This window comes from Muntiacus reevesi, chromosome 6 (genome assembly GCF_963930625.1).
Source record: "Muntiacus reevesi chromosome 6, mMunRee1.1, whole genome shotgun sequence".
Lineage (NCBI taxonomy): Eukaryota > Metazoa > Chordata > Mammalia > Artiodactyla > Cervidae > Muntiacus > Muntiacus reevesi.
Window position 1 is genome coordinate 14,559,199 of NC_089254.1, and position 17,184 is coordinate 14,576,382.

At 37.9% G+C, this 17,184-nt stretch overlaps 1 protein-coding gene across 3 annotated transcripts in view; it reads left to right on the top strand.

Annotated features, from left to right (window-relative positions):
* Positions 1-17,184, top strand: part of C1GALT1 (core 1 synthase, glycoprotein-N-acetylgalactosamine 3-beta-galactosyltransferase 1) — a 47,545-nt gene that overhangs the window by 19,769 nt on the left and 10,592 nt on the right. For all 3 annotated transcript variants that reach the window (XM_065938608.1, XM_065938607.1, XM_065938609.1), the window contains 2 exons: positions 12,251-12,487; positions 15,853-16,520. In XM_065938608.1, the coding sequence (XP_065794680.1) occupies positions 12,268-12,487; positions 15,853-16,520 (888 nt within the window). In that variant the 5' untranslated portion in view covers positions 12,251-12,267. The remainder of the gene's footprint in view (positions 1-12,250; positions 12,488-15,852; positions 16,521-17,184) is intronic.

The window sequence follows — 17,184 nt, forward strand, 5'->3', positions numbered from 1 at the left end:
TTGTTTCGTTTTTTGTAAGTGAAGTTCAAAATCTCTCAACACTGCCCCATCTATTTATATGACATTTTTCTTGGTTGTATGTAAGACCTTTAAGTATTTTGATGCATGGCCTTCATTTCAGTGCATTTTCCTTTATATCTTTGACTTTTTTTCAGTTTCATTTATTATATTCTCTTTAGAGAAATAAGTTATTTCTCTGTTGACTTTTCTTGCCCTTCTTTCATAGCTGTCAGTCTCTCCATAATTGCTTCAATCCCTTCAGTCTCTAAAAAACTATAAAATAGTCCTAGTTAGTTTAAGATTTTCTTTTTTATAGAGTAAGTATTCAGGTCTGTGCTTTGCCCTTGTCTTTTGCATCCTGTGTTTATAAATTTTTTCCCACTACAAGATTTTTATGTAGGTTTCTTGTATTTTTGCTTTTTCATTTTTATTTTTTTTTATTTTTTATTGCTTTTTCATTTTTAAATAGAATCAATTCCAGGTAGCTTTGCTTAAAAATTATGTAGATGAAAATCTCTTATTACCTTTTGTGTGTACGTGTGTGCTCAGTTGCATCTGACTCTTTGTGACCCCATGGACTGTAGCCCGCCAGGCTCCTCTGTCCTTGTGTTTCTCCAGGCAAGAATACTGGAGTGGGTTGCCATTTCCTACTCCAGGGGATCTTCCTGACCCAGGACTTGAACCTGCATCTCCTGGATCTCCTGCATTGGCAGGCAGATTCTTTATTACTGCGCCACTTGGGAAGCCCTTTAATACCTTTTACATATAGATAATTGTTTTATTGGACCATTTGGATCTTTCCTTTAAATTTTGAGCTAGAGATCTGTGCTGCTGCTGGCTGACAGCTTCTGATTCTAGTCATTTAATTACCTGAGAGATGTAAGTTGGGAAACTGGGACCTTGGACAGCTGCAACTAGGAACGTTGTCTCTGACTTTTTAATTTTTTGTTTTTTTAAGACTCTAGGCCGTAGAGGGGCTTCACCAGGTGGAAGGCATGTCATTCAAATTTGTTGTTGCTTTCCGTTCTGTCAGGATTAATAGTTCACCTTAAGAAGAGGCTGGGTTTATTTTATGGGTCAGAATATTTTTCTCTGCATAGTTACCTTTGATCTGTAGTGACTGGACATCATCTTACATTCTCATCAGCAATATATAGTGATCTAGTTTTTCTGCATCACCAGCGTTTGATGGTATCACTGCTTTTTATTTTAGGCATCCTTATGGGTAAGTAGAGATAGCTCATTGAGGTTTTAATTTGTATTTTTCCTCCTGCTAAATGAAGTTGAACATTTTCTCATGTGCTTACTATCATCTATACATCCTCTTCAGTGAAATATCTGTTCATGTCCTTTGCCTATTTTCTTACTGGGTTGTTTATTTTGCTGTTTTAGGATTTTTTAATATATTCTAAACGCTAGTTCTTTGTTAGTTATGTGATTTTTAAGTATTTTCTTCCAGTTTGTAGCTTACTTTTCATTCTTTCAGTAGGGTCTTTTACAGAGCAAAAGTTTATCAATTTTTCCCTTCTGTGAATTGTGCCTTTGGAGTCAAGTCTAAGAACTCTTTACCTAGCTCTCAGTCTCAAAGATTTTTCTTCTGCAACTATAAAAATTTTTCTCATGCAATTATAAAAATTTCATAGTTGCATGTTTTACATTTAAGTCCATGTTTTGCATTTGTGGTTTATTGGTGGTTTAATTGCTCAGTCGTGTGCGACTCTTGCGACCCCATGGACTGTAGCCCACCAGTCTCTTCTGTCCTTACTCTTCAGGTAAGAATACTGGAGTAGGTTGCCATTTCCTTCTCTAGGGGATCTTCCCAACCCAGAGATTGAACTCAGGTCTCCTGCACTGCAGGCAGATTCTTTACCAGCTGAGCTACCAGGGAAAGTTGCATATTTTACATTTAAGTCCATAATCCATTTTGATTTAATTTTTATGTGAGATGTGAGACTTGGGTCAGTATTTAATTTTTGCCTAGAAATAGCCAGCACCATTTATCAAAAAGTTTATCTTTTCTCCATTTAGTTGCTTTTTGTATCTTTGTCAAATGGGAGTTGAGCATATTTAGGTGTCTGTCTCTGGTTCTCTCTATTCTATTCCATTGATAGATCCATGAGTCTGCCCCTCCACCAGTACTGTAGAATTGATTTCAGTTCTTCAGTGCTTGTTTTCAGTAGCTTTATGATGTCTTGAATTCAGGTTGACTGATTCCTCCTACTGTGAGAATCAGAGAAAACATGAAAGTTTCAAATATAGCACCTCACATATAGTGTATTCATAAGTACTTATAACTGTATCACTATATAAGATTCATCCCAACTTTACAAGGAAAGTGGGGAAAAAAGTTTTTGAAAATCATTTTAATGTGGTTTGAAGGGAGAGATGTATTTTGAATATGTAAATGACACAAGTGAACATGATAATCCAGAACAGATTTATAAATACTAGACTATCAACCCTAGCAAAATATGATATAAAGTACTAAAATTTAAAAAACAAAAAACACTGAAAGTCTAGAATTTTAGGGACTTTATTGTGAATTTCACCAACTTTCTTAAAGCCTGAAGAACTGGAGGAAGGATTTGCTCATGTAATAAAGGGCATTGAAGTGTCGGTGAGAAGGATGTTAGTGATCAATGGAGTGACTGAAAAGCAAGCACAGGAAAAGAGGAGCATTTATCTACTAGGATAAAAGATCAGTCTGTCCTCAGTTTCAGCACCAATGGGAAGACCATGAGTAATCTTTACAGAGTTTTAAGAAGAGAGACTGTACTCCTTCATGTTGTACTTCATGTATAAAGGCAATAATAAACATTCTCCAGCCTGCAGGAGTTTAGAATATAGCACCAGTGAGTGCCATTGCAAAAATTACTTGCTGAAACCCAGCCAACAAAAATGTGACATTAATGAAGAACTCACCTTTAGAGCAGCTGTGATAAAAAGAACTATTAATGAGCATAGAATCCAATTTAAACTATATTTAAGATCAAGCAGTCATGGGGATTCCAATGTAATTTATAGAATGTAAGCTATGTAAATTTTACAAAATAAAAGTTCACAGAAATTAATTGCATTGGAAGTGTGTGTGTGTGTGTGTGTGTGCTGATTTCCACATTCCCAAAGCAAGAAATCAATCTAAATTAGAAATATGTAATAAAAATAAGCCTCAGATTGCTTTGTTTTTCATAATCTTTCTCTTTAGTGGGATTGTTTAGAGGAGGGAGGTCACATGTTTAGCTGATGTTCAAAGTTAATTTAGATTCATTTAATTTTTCTTTTATTCTATAAATTCAAATCTAACATGTTAAATCTTTAAAGTAACATGACTAATATAATCCCAGTTCTGTAAAATGATAATATGGTGGTTAAGAGTCTGAATTCTTGTTTCTGATTGCTAGTATGACCCAGGGAAGTTTACTAATCTCTCTGTGTCTGAATTCCTCTGTAAAATGGAATTAATAGTCCCTAGTTTATGGTTTGTAGGTAATCTGTAAAGCTGTTATCAGTACAGGGCTCAAATGTTGGGTATAATTACCCGTCCTTTAATCTCTGTTATTCATAAAGATGTTATTCATGTGTGTAAGGGTACTCACCAAGTGTTAATGGTAATTGTTTCTAAGTGATGGGATTTGAGGCAGTTTCTGTTTTCTTCAGGTAGTTCTTGTTTGCTTGATTTTTTTTTTTTAACCAGTGAAGAGCACAAAACTGTTCCTTAAAAAATGAAGCTATGAATTTTAGTTGTTCCAGCACTTTTGTATCTGAAATCTGTATTTTTTAAATCTCCTCAAATGATTCTGAGTATGCATCAGATTTGGAAAGCAGTTGGCATTGATGATTTCCCTGCACTCTGTTCTATTTAATATGTATTGAAGCCCCAAGAAAGTGCAGTGTGGGTAAGCTATATCTTCTTCCAGTGTGGTCTACTTCAGATTCTTTTCAAGAATCTGAAGAGACAGAGGTGATGATTTTTGCCAAAAATCTGAGTGAGGCTTGGGGTGTAGTCCACTGACATGAAATAGCTCTTTTATGCCAGGAAGAGGAAAGAAAAGTGAAAGTATACAGAAATTTAGTCATAAGACAGGAGCCCTTGAAATTGAAAGGAGATGGGCTAAAAGCAGTAGGGATAAGCCAACCCATGCTGGCTGAAAATTCTCTAGACAGGAAAGGGTAAGAACATGTCAGGCATCAAACAGCATCACAAAGTATTTTAAAGTTAAAAACAAATTTCATAAAATCAGGAAGTTAACTTTCCCTCCATTCACCCCAGAACAGGTGTCTTTCTAAAAAAAGTGTCACCTCAACTAGGAAAACCCTGTCTATAACATGTCACTAGCTTTCTACAAATAATAAAACCTCCATGCTGCCAAAGTAGGCTTATTTTGAAGCACAGAATCTTGGGAAATGGCTGGGTAACAGGTTAGTATTCATGCTTACTGGCGCTCGATCAGCACTTCAGATAGTTGTTGTGATGCTAGAAATAAAATAAGAGTTTTCTCTGGCCCTGCGGTCTTACTTCCTCTTCTCAGTCATAGTGGTTTCTGAGTGTTACTATTATTGAATACCTTTATAACTGTTGCTTTCCTGTACCTGGAATGGTAGACTCTGCACCCGTGGAAATGTCAATTGGATTTGTTCCCTTCTGAGACTGTGATGTAATTATATTTGGTGTTAAGGAAGGTCACAGCCAGTACAAAAAGAAGAAAAAGTGAAAAGTACTGTGTTAGAAGACAGAGTGTCAGTGGGAGAATCAGAAGACGTGGGGACTTGCTTGCAGTGTGACTCCTAGCTGATGTCTTGGTTTCTTAAGTGTCTGCTAACGTTTCCTCGGTAGCTTTCCTCCTGGTTCACCTCTTCTGTCTTACCTTGCCAGTCTTTCTGTATTTACCATAAGAAATTTGGAGTTATGATACCTTTCACTTCTCTCGGTTTCATGTTTTCAATTCATGGTGCTTTCAAATCACTGACCTCAATTGTAGGTCAGGTGTTAATGCACACTCCACATAATAGCAAACAGAACTGAACAGACGTTCTACAATGTAATCTCAGACCAAGATTCTGGCTAGAGCAAAGTCTAAAGAACAGGGCTTCAAATAATCTAGCGAATTTTAGAGCTTCAAAAAGAAGCCCTTAAAGCAGGAAAGGTTTTTTTCCTGAAATAGTAGATTACTTCTCTTGAAATCTGAATGGAGATAAGGACAGCAGGGGAGAATTTGAGGACCCTGGCCCTCAGGGAAAACAGCAGGAAGACTAGATAAATGTGGAGGGAGGGGGTTGTTTTCTTTTTGTTTTTGTTTTTTTCCATTTTACTAATTCTTTTTTTTTTTCCCATTTATTTTTATTAGTTGGAGGCTAATTACTTTACAATATTGTAGTGGTTTTTGCCATACATTGACATGAATCAGCCATGGATTTACATGTGTTCCCCATCCCAATCCCCACTTCCGCCTCCCTCCCCATCCCATCCCCCTGGGTCATCCCAGTACACCAGCCCTGAGCACTTGTCTCATGCATCCAACCTGGGCTGGTGATCTGTTTCACCCTTGATAGTATACTTGTTTCAATGCTATTCTCTCAGAACATCCCACCCTCGCCTTCTCCCACAGAGTCCCAAAGTCTGTTCTGTACATCTGGGTCTCTTTTTCTGTTTTGCATATAGGGTTATTGTTACCATCTTTTAAAATTCCATATATATGCGTTAGTATACTGTATTGGTCTTTATCTTTCTGGCTTACTTCACTCTGTATAATGGGCTCCAGTTTCATGCATCTCATTAGAACTGATTCAAATGAATTCTTTTTAATGGTTGAGTAATATTCCATGGTGTATATGTACCACAGCTTCCTTATCCATTCGTCTGCTGATGGGCATCTAGGTTGCTTCCATGTCCTGGCTATTATAAATAGTGCTGCGATGAACATTGGGGTGCACATGTCTCTTTCAGATCTGGTTTCCTCAGTGTGTATGCCCAGGAGTGGGATTGCTAGGTCGTATGGCAGTTCTATTTTCAGTTCTTTAAGGAATCTCCACACTGTTCTCCATAGCCGCTGTACTAGTTTGCATTTCCACCAACAATGTAAGAGGGTTCCCGTTTCTCCACACCTCACCAGCATTTATTGCTTGTAGACTTTGGGATAGCAGCCATCCTGACTGGTGTGTCATGGTACCTCATTGAGGTTTTGATTTGCATTTCTCTGATAATGAGTGATGTTGAGCATCTTTTCATGTGTTTGTTAGCCATCTGTATGTCTTCTTTGGAGAAATGTCTGTTTAGTTCTTTGGCCCATTTTTTGATTGGGTCATTTATTTTTCTGGAATTGAGCTGCAGGAGTTGCTTGTATATTTTTGAGATTAGTCCTTTGTCTGTTGCTTCATTTGCTATTATTTTCTCCCAATCTGAGGGCTGTCTTTCCACCTTGCTTATAGTCTCCTTTGTTGTGCAAAAGCTTTTAAGTTTCGTTAGGTCCCATTTGTTTATTTTTGCTTTTATTTCCAATATTCTGGGAGGTGGGTCATAGAGGATCCTGCTATGATTTATGTCAGAGAGTGTTTTGCCTATGTTCTCCTCTAGGAGTTTTATAGTTTCTGGTCTTAACATTTAGATCTTTAATCCATTTTGAGTTTATTTTTGTGTATGGTGTTAGAAAGTGTTCTAGTTTCATTCTTTTACAAGTGGCTGACCAGTTTTCCCAGCACCACTTGTTAAACAGGTTGTCTTTTTTCCATTGTATATCCTTGCCTTCTTTGTCAAAGATAAGGTGTCCATAGGTATGTGGATTTATCTCTGGGCTTTCTATTCTGTTCCATTGATCTATATTTCTGTCTTTGTGCCAGTACCATACTGTCTTGATGACTGTGGCTTTGTAGTAGAGCCTGAAGTCAGGCAGGTTGATTCCTCCAGTTCCATTCTTCTTTCTCAAGATTGCTTTGGCTATTCGAGGTTTTTTGTATTTCCATACAAATTGTGCAATTATTTGTTCTAGTTCTGTGAAAAATACCGTTGGTAGCTTGATAGGGATTGCATTGAATCTATAGATTGCTTTGTGTAGTATAGTCATTTTCACAATATTGATTCTTCCAATCCATGAACACGGTATATTTCTCCATCTATTTGTGTCCTTTTTGATTTCTTTCATCAGTGTTTTATAGTTTTCTATATATAGGTCTTTCATTTCTTTAGGTAGATATACTCCTAAGTATTTTATTCTTTTTGTTGCAATGGTGAATGGTATTGTTTCCTTAATTTCTTTTTCTGTTTTCTCATTGTTAGTGTATAGGAATGCAAGGATTTCTGTGGGTTAATTTTATATCCTGCAACATTACTGTATTCATTGATTAGCTCTAGTAATTTTCTGGTAGAGTCTTTAGGGTTTTCTATGTAGAGGATCATGTCGTCTGCAAACAGTGAGAGTTTTACTTCTTTTCCTATCTGGATTCCTTTTATTTCTTTTTCTGCTCTGATTGCTGTGGCCAACACTTCCAAAACTCTGTGGAATAGTAGTGATGAGAGTGGGCACCCTTGTCTTGTTCCTGACCTTAAGGGAAAAACTTGTTTATGCTTTCCTCTGGGAAATTAAATGAGGGAGTTGAGCAGGACGTCTGTACTCATCTATACTTTATCACCCATGAAGGCCTCCCTTTCTGAACTTAAAGTTACAGTTAAGATAAAGCAGAAGTAAACAAGTGGCTACTAGTTTCATATTGGTAATTTCCATCTCTGATATTGAGCAACTGTGTTCTCTACTTCTCCTTAGTGTCATTCTTCTCAAATTGGAATTACTATTCAAGAGAGGGCCTGAGATACAAGATATAGAATAAGCATAGTATAGACCCAGAATCAAAGCAGGGTCTCCTGCATTACAGGCAGATTCTTTACCAAGTGAGCTATCAAAGAAGCCCCATTGGAATAAATATTTCCCTATCAAACATACATACAGTAAATATATGTTAAATAGGGTAAAACAAAAGGTCATATGAAAGTATTTTTATGTAAAGCTTTTCCTAATAAATAATACAGAAAGGTATGTAAATCATAAATGCAGAATTTAATATCTTGAAGACAACATCATGTAGCCACTACTCATTTGTTTTATCTGATTATAAAATACTTTCTTTTTATAAGTGTTTGAATAACATCTTTTTCCATCCTTTTGCTCTTAACTTTCTGTATATATTTAATCTATGTCTCTTGTAAGCAGCGTATACTTGGGTTTATTTTTCTTCTAGACTGGTAGGTAATCTTTATCTTTGAATTTGAATTTTAGTCTTTTTACAGTTAATGCCATTGCTGAAAAATGTGTTTAAGTCAGTCATATTACTGTTTGTTTTCTTTCTGTCTCATCTGTTTTTATCCGTTTCTTCCTTTGTTCTTGCCTTGAAAGTACCTTTTATTAAAGTGTTAATCATTAAGTGCTATTTTAGTTTTTTCTGTTTGAGTTTTACTTACATATTTTTACTTTTTTTTTAATGAATACAGTAGTCATTCTGTTATACTCTCCTAGTCTTTTAAAGTCTGATATTAGTATTTTTACACAACAAAATGATTTTAGAACACTTAAACTCTTTGTAGCCTCACAGTTTTTGTGCCAGTTTTGTCATTTATTTTAATGATAATAGTAACAATGCCTTGTGGGAACGTTTTAATGTTTTATCTCGCCAAAGTTCATTTGGATTTACTTCTCAGTATATATATGGAATCCCAAGTGTCCCTAGTGGTAAAAAAAAGAAAACCTACCTGCTAAAACAGGAAGTGTGTAAGAGACGTAAGTTCGATCCCTGAGTTGGGAAGATCCCCTGGAAAAAGGCATGGCAAGCCACTTCAGTATTCTTGCCTGGAGAATCCCATAGAGAGAGGAACCTAGTTGGCTACAGGACATAGGCTTGCCAAGAGTCACATACGCATCAGTACACACAGTAACTTTATATGGTTTAGCCTTCCTTCTTACAATTCTGAATTTTCATCTAAAATTCTTTTCTTTCTGCCTGAAGAACACCTTTTAGTATTTCTTTTAAGAATAAAACTGATTTTTTTAAAAAAAATCTTTTCCAGGTTTATTTTTGAAGGTATTTTTGCTAGATAGAGAATGCTTTCTTTGACTTTGATTTTTGGCAGTTTTGCTGTGGTTTATCTTGGTATCATTTTCTTTGTGGGTGTGAGTGTGTGTGTTTTATGGAGCCCCCTGAATCTGAGAGTTGGTAGTCTTTTGTCAGTTTTGGGAAATGTTCAGTCATTTGTTCCTCACATGCTTTCTCATCAATCAGTTATCTTCTTTCCTTCAAAGATCCCAGTTAACACATATGTGAGACCTTTTTACTCTGCTTCTTGTGTTTCTTTTGCTCAGTTCTTTACTTTCCATCTTTGTTTCTTTTTGTACTTGTCTGTGTAATTTCTTCCGACCTGGCTTTCTGGCTTATTGGGTTTTTTTCTTTATCTGTGTTTTTTCTATACCTTATGTCTTGTCATTTAACTTATTGACTAACTAAAAGTCATTAGTAGGAAAATCTCTTACCTAAGTCTCCTGTGGGTCTGTTTCTGTTTCCTACTATTTTCTGTCTTCATTCAATCTTTTAATTTTGATATCTGATTTTTTTATTGGGTTGGACATTATCATTATAAAAAATTATAGTGATAATTTGAAGTTCTCCATAATTTTATACTTCTCCAGAAGACTTTATGTTTTGCAGTTAGGCTAGGGGCATATCACCCTAATCCATCAGTGGTTAAGATGATTCCAGCTTGGACTTCAGTCCTGGTGAAGGTTGGCCTAATTTCTGCTCTGTTCTTGTTCCTAGATTGTGGCTTTTCAGGGTCCAGATAAAAGCCTGGGTGTTTTCCAGAACCTCTTCTCTTGGGCAGATGTTGGACTCTTGTTTTTTTTCTTACCATCTTTGCCTTAGCTCTTCTTTTCTCTATTAGAGACAGAGGTTGTCTTGAGGAATGAAGCCATACTAGATGTCCAGCCCTCCTTTCTGTGCTTCTTTTCTATTTCCAAATCTTGCCACCCCCAGCCCCCTGCAATTCTCACGGCCTTGATATATCTTAGCACTGTCACCAGACTTATATATTTTTACATTTTGTTCACTTTTGCTGATTGTACTTAGGTTTAGTTTTTAAAAAACCTAGCTGTTCTGGAAATATAACCACATGAAGTTGTTTGTTGTTCCAGTTGTGATCATTGGTTTGTTTGTTTTACAAAATATTTCAAAACAGTTTTTATTTTGATGGTCATATTTCCCAGACCCCTGCCTTCACTACACACGTCCATTGCCCTGTGTTGTTAGTGGTGAGTGGGTAAAGAGTCTGAGAAACAGAGTGGGAAGAGCTCTGACTTTTTAAGCAGACAGACTTGGGTTCAAGTCATAGCTTTTATCGATTGTGTCAGCCTGTGCAAGTTATGTTTTTAAATTTTCTGTTTTCTTTTTTAAAGTTATTTTTTCATTTTATGGCTGCTCTGGGTCTTTGTTGCTGCGTGAGGGCTTTCTCTAGTTGTGTTGAGTGGGGTCTCCTATCTAGTTGTGCACGGACTTCTCGTGGTGGTGGCTTCTCTTGGTGCAGAGCACAGACTCTGAGGTGTGCGGCTTCAGTAATTGCAGCACATAGGCTCAGTAGCTGTGGCATGCGGGCTTCAATAGTTGTGGCCCATGGGCTTAGTTGCCCTGAGGCATGTGGAATCTTCCCAGAGCAGGGATGGAACTTGTGTCCTCCTCTGGCAAGCAGATTCTTAACCACTGGACAACCAGGGAAGTCCCAAATTTTCATAGTGAGAATTACTTCATAGTGAATTCATAGAGAATTAATTCATAGTGAAGTTAAAACTTTCTTCAAGTGAAATGAAGTGTGGACTGCATCTGGCATGTAGTCGATGCTTAGCAAACATTTAAAAAAATTTCTCGGGGAGTTGGAAACTATAGATTTAGGACCGTTCTCATAGGAATTGAACATGTAGTAATTATTAGCAAACCCTTAAAATGGACCCCTTGGTTGTCAGGCAGTTCAGCAGGCATTGATCCAGCAGCCACTGTTCCAGGCACCCTACTTAATCCTAGTGACATGTAGAAGCTGTTCAGGGTCTTGCAGTCCAATGGGATAACCGTGAAAAGCAGTGAGCAGAGGGTGGCCACATCCAACATTGCAGTGGACTCTGGGTATTAGGGCACAGGGGTTGGCAAACTTTTTCTTGAAAGGGCTAGATGAGGCTTTGTGGGATGTACTGCCGCCACTGCTGCTGCTCAGCTTTGCTGTTGGGGAGCAGGAGCAGCCGCTCCCTGGATCGGGCCTGGGTGTGCTCCAGTTAGACTTTATTCACAAAATCAGGTGGCAGACAGGTTTGGCCCGAAGGTCCCAAACAGTGCCGGCTCTAGCCTTCACAAGCTAAGGCTGTTTCTTACGTATTTAAAGGTTGTTTAATAAAAAGGAAGAAAGATAATACACAAAAGACCATCTGTGGTCCACAAATCCTTAAGTATTTTATTTCTAATTCTTTATAGAAAAAATTTGCTGACCCCTTATTAGAGTATGTAGAGGAAAAAAGTATATATAAGTACTTTGATAGCAAAGAAAGAAAAAGAATGTGGCAATCTGGCTTGGCTCCATGGAGGATCTTGGTGAGAAGAATAGGTAATTCTGTAGGCAAATACAGACTTATTTACCTGTGTCCCGCCCCAACAATGATCCTCCTAGTTCCTACTCATTTATTTTATTGAACTGTACATAATGTGTGTTTCAGCAGCAAATAGTGGGATGAAAGCCAAATACTCTTAGAAATGTTCTCCTTATAAAGGAATTATCATTCCAAGATCAGGAAGATCTCCTGGAGAAGGAAGTGGCAACCCACTGTAGTATCCTTGCCTGGGAAATCCTATGAACAGAGAAGCCTGGTCGGTTACAGTCCTGCTACTGCTGCTGCTGAGTCACTTCAGTTGTGTCCAACTCTTTGCAGCCCCATGGACTGTAGCCCGCCAGCCTCCTCTGTCCATGGGATTCTCCAGGCAAGAATACTGAAGTGGATTGTCATGCCCTTCTCCAGGGGATCTTCCCGACCCAGGGATCAACCCTGCATCTCTTGTGTCTCCTGCATTGGCTGGCAGGTTCTTTACCACCAGCGCCACCACAGTCCATAGGGTTGCAAAGCATTAGACTTGACTTAGCAACTAAAACAACAACATCAGTAATATAGCTAACAGTTACCAGTCCTCTTGGTATGTGTATTACTTTATAATTTATAACACCGTAATAATTTTTTTCTTACAGAAATACATTTTCGGGAAATGGCCTCTAAATCTTGGCTGAATATTTTAACCTTCCTTTGTGGATCAGCAGTCGGATTCGTTTTATGCTCTCAGTTACTTAGTATTTTGTTGGAAGAACAGAAGGACATCCAGCCTAGTATTCTTCATAATGATCCCCACGCTAGGCATTCAGATGACAGTGAACAGAATCATCTAGAAGGACAGATGAACTTCGATGCAGATGCCAGCCAACATAAAGGTATGGTTTACTGTATTAAGGAGTAAATAGAAACTGTATTTTTCAATATGTTTAAGCGTTGAGAGAATTAGAAAAAGTTGCTTATATGAATCTTGTTATATCACTGTATCTTTTGATGGAAATGAGCTTAATTCCAGATATTAAATGACAATTCTTGGATTGCCTCAGGAGAAAGAAATTACTAAAACCCAGATTTATTTAGGATGTAAGATATTAATTTTTATTTTACTTTTTAATAGAAATAGTTCAGAAAACATAACTTGGAGAAAGGCAAAACTTTCAGATTAGATTTATTTAATTTTGTTTTCATTGTTCATATCTATGTCTTTGGTTTTTGCTGTTATCTTGTTTTAGTCTTAGTTTTTGCTTAGTCTTGTTTTCCTAGAGAAACTCGAGAGGTATATGTGAATTTCAGTTTACTTTTTACCAGTGTCTGACATAACTAATCTTTTCTCCTGAGAGGCATAAAGCTATTAGGACAGTAGAAAACTAGGAATGTGTATACCGATATGAAACGACTTCATCTCCTGGTCTTCTGCCTCTAACCAGGTGTTCTCAACCGTGTCCTCTCTGTGCCCCTTAAATGCTGCTTTCTCTCGGTTTCTGTTCTTTGGCTCTTTCTTTGCCTGTGTGATGTCATCAGTCCTCATAATTTCAGTTTCCATCTGTTCTTTGCTGTCTTTACCTTAACCTAGTTCCACACAGTATGAGAAGACATTCACAATTCAAAGATCTCTGCACATGGTGATTCATTTGACAGAAAATACAGCAGCTTGGAAAAAAAGTTGGAATTCTGGGATGCAGCAGGTCCCACATTAAGGGGTGTTTCTCTTATCTTTTTGGCAGTAAATTGCTCCTTTCCTACCTCTCAATCTGAGATTGAGGGTGAGGTACACATCCTGGTTATTTTATGAACTAGCAAGTACATGCATGCTGTGACAAAGTGTCATGTGTGTGAGTGTTTATGTGACAGTGGTTCATCTCTGAGCAGCTGTGTTCCTACCATAGAGCAGTTTGGTCACGGTGCACCGGCTCTGTACCGTTGCTCTAGGCTTTGGTTGTTCAGTGGGAGCCAGGCTTCTCTCCTGGTAGGCTGTTCTAGATCAGCCTCACTGCAGGCGCATAAATTAGGACCTACTTGTCCGTCTACAGAAGTATGCTGAAGGTCTGTTTCTCGCAGACTTAGCATGTAAATCATACTCCTTCCTCTCCTTTCCAATCCTAAAATGTTTTCTTCCTCCTATTTTTATGTAACTCACTGCTTTCTGCCTAAGTCATAAACTGTGAAGTCATGGTAGGTACTTTCCTCTGCTTCCCAATCAATCCTGTTTCTCGTAAATGTTAACAGTCTGCTTCTTTACTGTCTGTTAGGTTACTTCTCTCAGTCTGTAGCATACTTCCCCTAAATCAGACCTTCAGTTATATCCACGTACTTGCACTCAACCAAACTTCACCGTGTCTTTTGTCCTTTCTTCTGGTGAATTTCATTTAAAGACCTAATTTCTGCATTGTCTCTTATTTTTCCCGATACTGCCTTATATCCCCTTCTTCTCTGTTCTAGCCAACTTCCCATTTCACTATTCTGTAGTGTATATCAGCCATTACTTTACCCCTCAGTTCATTGAAACCTTTTCACATACCTCTGTTACAACATCTCTTAATATACAACAAGTATTGGTTTGCATGCCAAGTTCCCGTGCTAGAATGAATTCTTCTGTGGCATAACATGTGTTTTATTCATCTTTTTATCTCCTTGTACCAGCACATGCCCATCACAGAGTGATGAATGAATGAGTAATTGAAAGAACGAGAAAGGGTGTCTACCAGATTCCAACTGTAGGGAGAAGGGTGTCTTGCTCTATGTGAAACATATTAAGGATTTCTGCTCCCACCACAGTCCTTCCTGCCCAGGATTTGGCATATATGTACAACTAGGAGATTGAACCCCTCCACTGTATGAAATTTGAATGCTCTCTGCCTGAAAAGAGGGCAGTTTCGTCTGGGTTTGGATTGCAAATTCTTGATATTCAGAGGGACAATTAGACTATTTTCATGCCCTTCCCAGCATTTGTCTTTACTCGCTGTCAGTCAGTTAACCAGAAATGTATGCCTCCAGCTGTTAATTTTTCACAGGACTGAGCTTTTGTAACTGACTGACCTTAACTTCAAGGATATTTCCTCAGGATGCTACCTAGAGCGTTGCTACACAAAGTGCAATTTTGTAGAGTCATGCTGGTCTACAACTAAAACAGTATTGACATCAGAATAAAACAGAAACTTTTATGGTAATTGGACAATAATTTTGTGTAAATCTAAACATAAAAACTTAGGGCTTGTGTTTTTGTATTTATTTTTGAAATTTTATTTTATTATTCACTTTTGGCATGTTGCAAAAATGTCAACTACTAACTCTAACTACTGGAAATAAAAATTGATCGTTCACCAAGCACTGATCTGGAATCTCATAGTTGGAGTCTCTCTCTGGAGCAGTGTTACTCAAAGTGTTGTCCTGGCCCAACAGCCTGTGAATTGTTTGTTAACCTGTCTGCATCCTAGTTAGAAGCTTGCACCAGAATGTAACTCAGTAAATCTTACTGCTTAGAAAAATGGACTTTTTGGTAGATTGTAGCAAGACTTCCTTGATGAAAGAAGTAAGATGTTGCTTCATTATTTTTTTTTAATTGTTTGTTTTATTTTTGGCTGTTCTGAGTCTTCATTGCTGCGCATGGGCTTTCTCTGGTTGTGGTGCATGGGCTTAGTTGCCCTGGGGTATGTGGCATCTTCCTGGAGCACGGATTGAACCCATGTCCCCTGCATTGGCAGGCAGATTCTTGTCCTCTGCACCACCAGGGAAGCCCAATGTATTGCTTTATATTTTGGCATAAGCACCCTGTGTCTTTGCAAACCAATACTATGAAAAACGCTGCTCTTGACAATCTTGGAAATACTACCTCTGCTTGTTTTTCTGTTCTGTTTCTGGTGGATTTGCACTTTGGAATGAGGTATGTTACTATAAGAAATGATACCAGCTTTGCATTAACTTATCTTTTTCGAACTGGGGTAGTCATGAAAATCTTTTTAAAACCACCTCAGGGTACTTGTAGAAATTCATAACACAAGATGTGGACTCCAGGATGAACTGCTGCTTCATTAGTCTGTGTTTCCTGCCCTTCAGACGCTTATTCATAGCAGTGAAAAATTCCTGTCAATGTTGTGTTTCTTTCAGCTGAATCACTAACAGTAGAGAGGTATATAGAAGGGGGAGGGGAGTCTTTTGAAATTGTTCAAGAAAGTGTCTTCTTTGGTATAATTTATTTTGAATTTACAACTATGTAAATTAACTTTAAGCAATTTTTGTTTAATAGATGAGAACACTGACATCGCTGAAAAACTCTATCAGAAGGTTAAAATTCTTTGCTGGGTAATGACAGGGCCTCAAAATCTAGAGAAAAAGGCTAAACATGTCAAAGCTACATGGGCCCAGCGTTGCAATAAAGTGTTGTTTATGAGTTCAGAAGAAAACAAGGACTTCCCTGCTGTGGGATTAAAAACCAGAGAAGGCAGAGACCAACTGTACTGGAAAACGATTAAAGCCTTTCAGTATGTTCATGATCATTATTTAGACGATGCTGATTGGTTTATGAAAGCAGATGATGATACTTACGTTATACTGGATAACTTGAGATGGCTTCTCTCAAAATACAACCCTGAAGAACCCATTTACTTTGGGAGAAGATTTAAGCCCTATGTAAAGCAGGGCTACATGAGTGGAGGAGCAGGATATGTACTGAGCAAAGAAGCTCTGAAGAGATTTGTTGAGGCATTTAAAACAGACAAATGTACGCACAGTTCCTCCATCGAAGATTTAGCACTGGGGAGATGCATGGAAATTATAAATGTAGAAGCAGGAGATTCCAGAGATACCACTGGAAAAGAAACTTTTCATCCTTTTGTACCAGAGCACCACTTAATCAAGGGTTACCTGCCAAGAACCTTTTGGTACTGGAATTATAACTATTATCCTCCTGTAGAGGTAAGTTTAGAAATTTTATTACTGTATAGGTACTTTGACTTTTATTTTTTAAAAAAAGCTGCTAATGTGATGTTCTTTAGTATCTCCCGTAGTCTTTTTATATCGAATGGCAGTATAACAGAGCAGATGAGAACGAAGGTGTCAGCAATAGTAATCCCAATAAATACTTGTATTGCTGCATGCCTGGCACTAAGAATATAGCAGTAAATATTGTCAAGTTCAAATTCTTATAAACCTCACTTTCTTGATGAGGAGACATACAATAAACAGGCTGACAAGTTCAGTTATAAAATAATTTTAGGTAGTGCAAGTGCTCCAGAGAACAATGGAGCCAGGTAAGAAGATGGAGAGTGACCCAGAGTTGGAAGGGATACTTCAGTTTGGGCAAATAAAGAAGGCTTCGCTAAAAGGGTAACTTTTGAACAGAAACCTGAGTGAGGTTAGAAAGCAGGCTATGGGAAGATCTGGGTAAAGAGCCTTCTCATCTTCAGGAGCAATGCCTGAAAAGATTTTGGGGTTCAGAAAGACCTAGGTTCAAATCCTAGCTACTAAGCTCTCCCACTTAGTAGCTGAGTGACCTTGGATGGACAGAATTTGCCTAACCCCTGAGCCTGAGTTTCCTCGTTTGTAAGATGGACCTAATCTACCTGTCTGATCCAGTGGT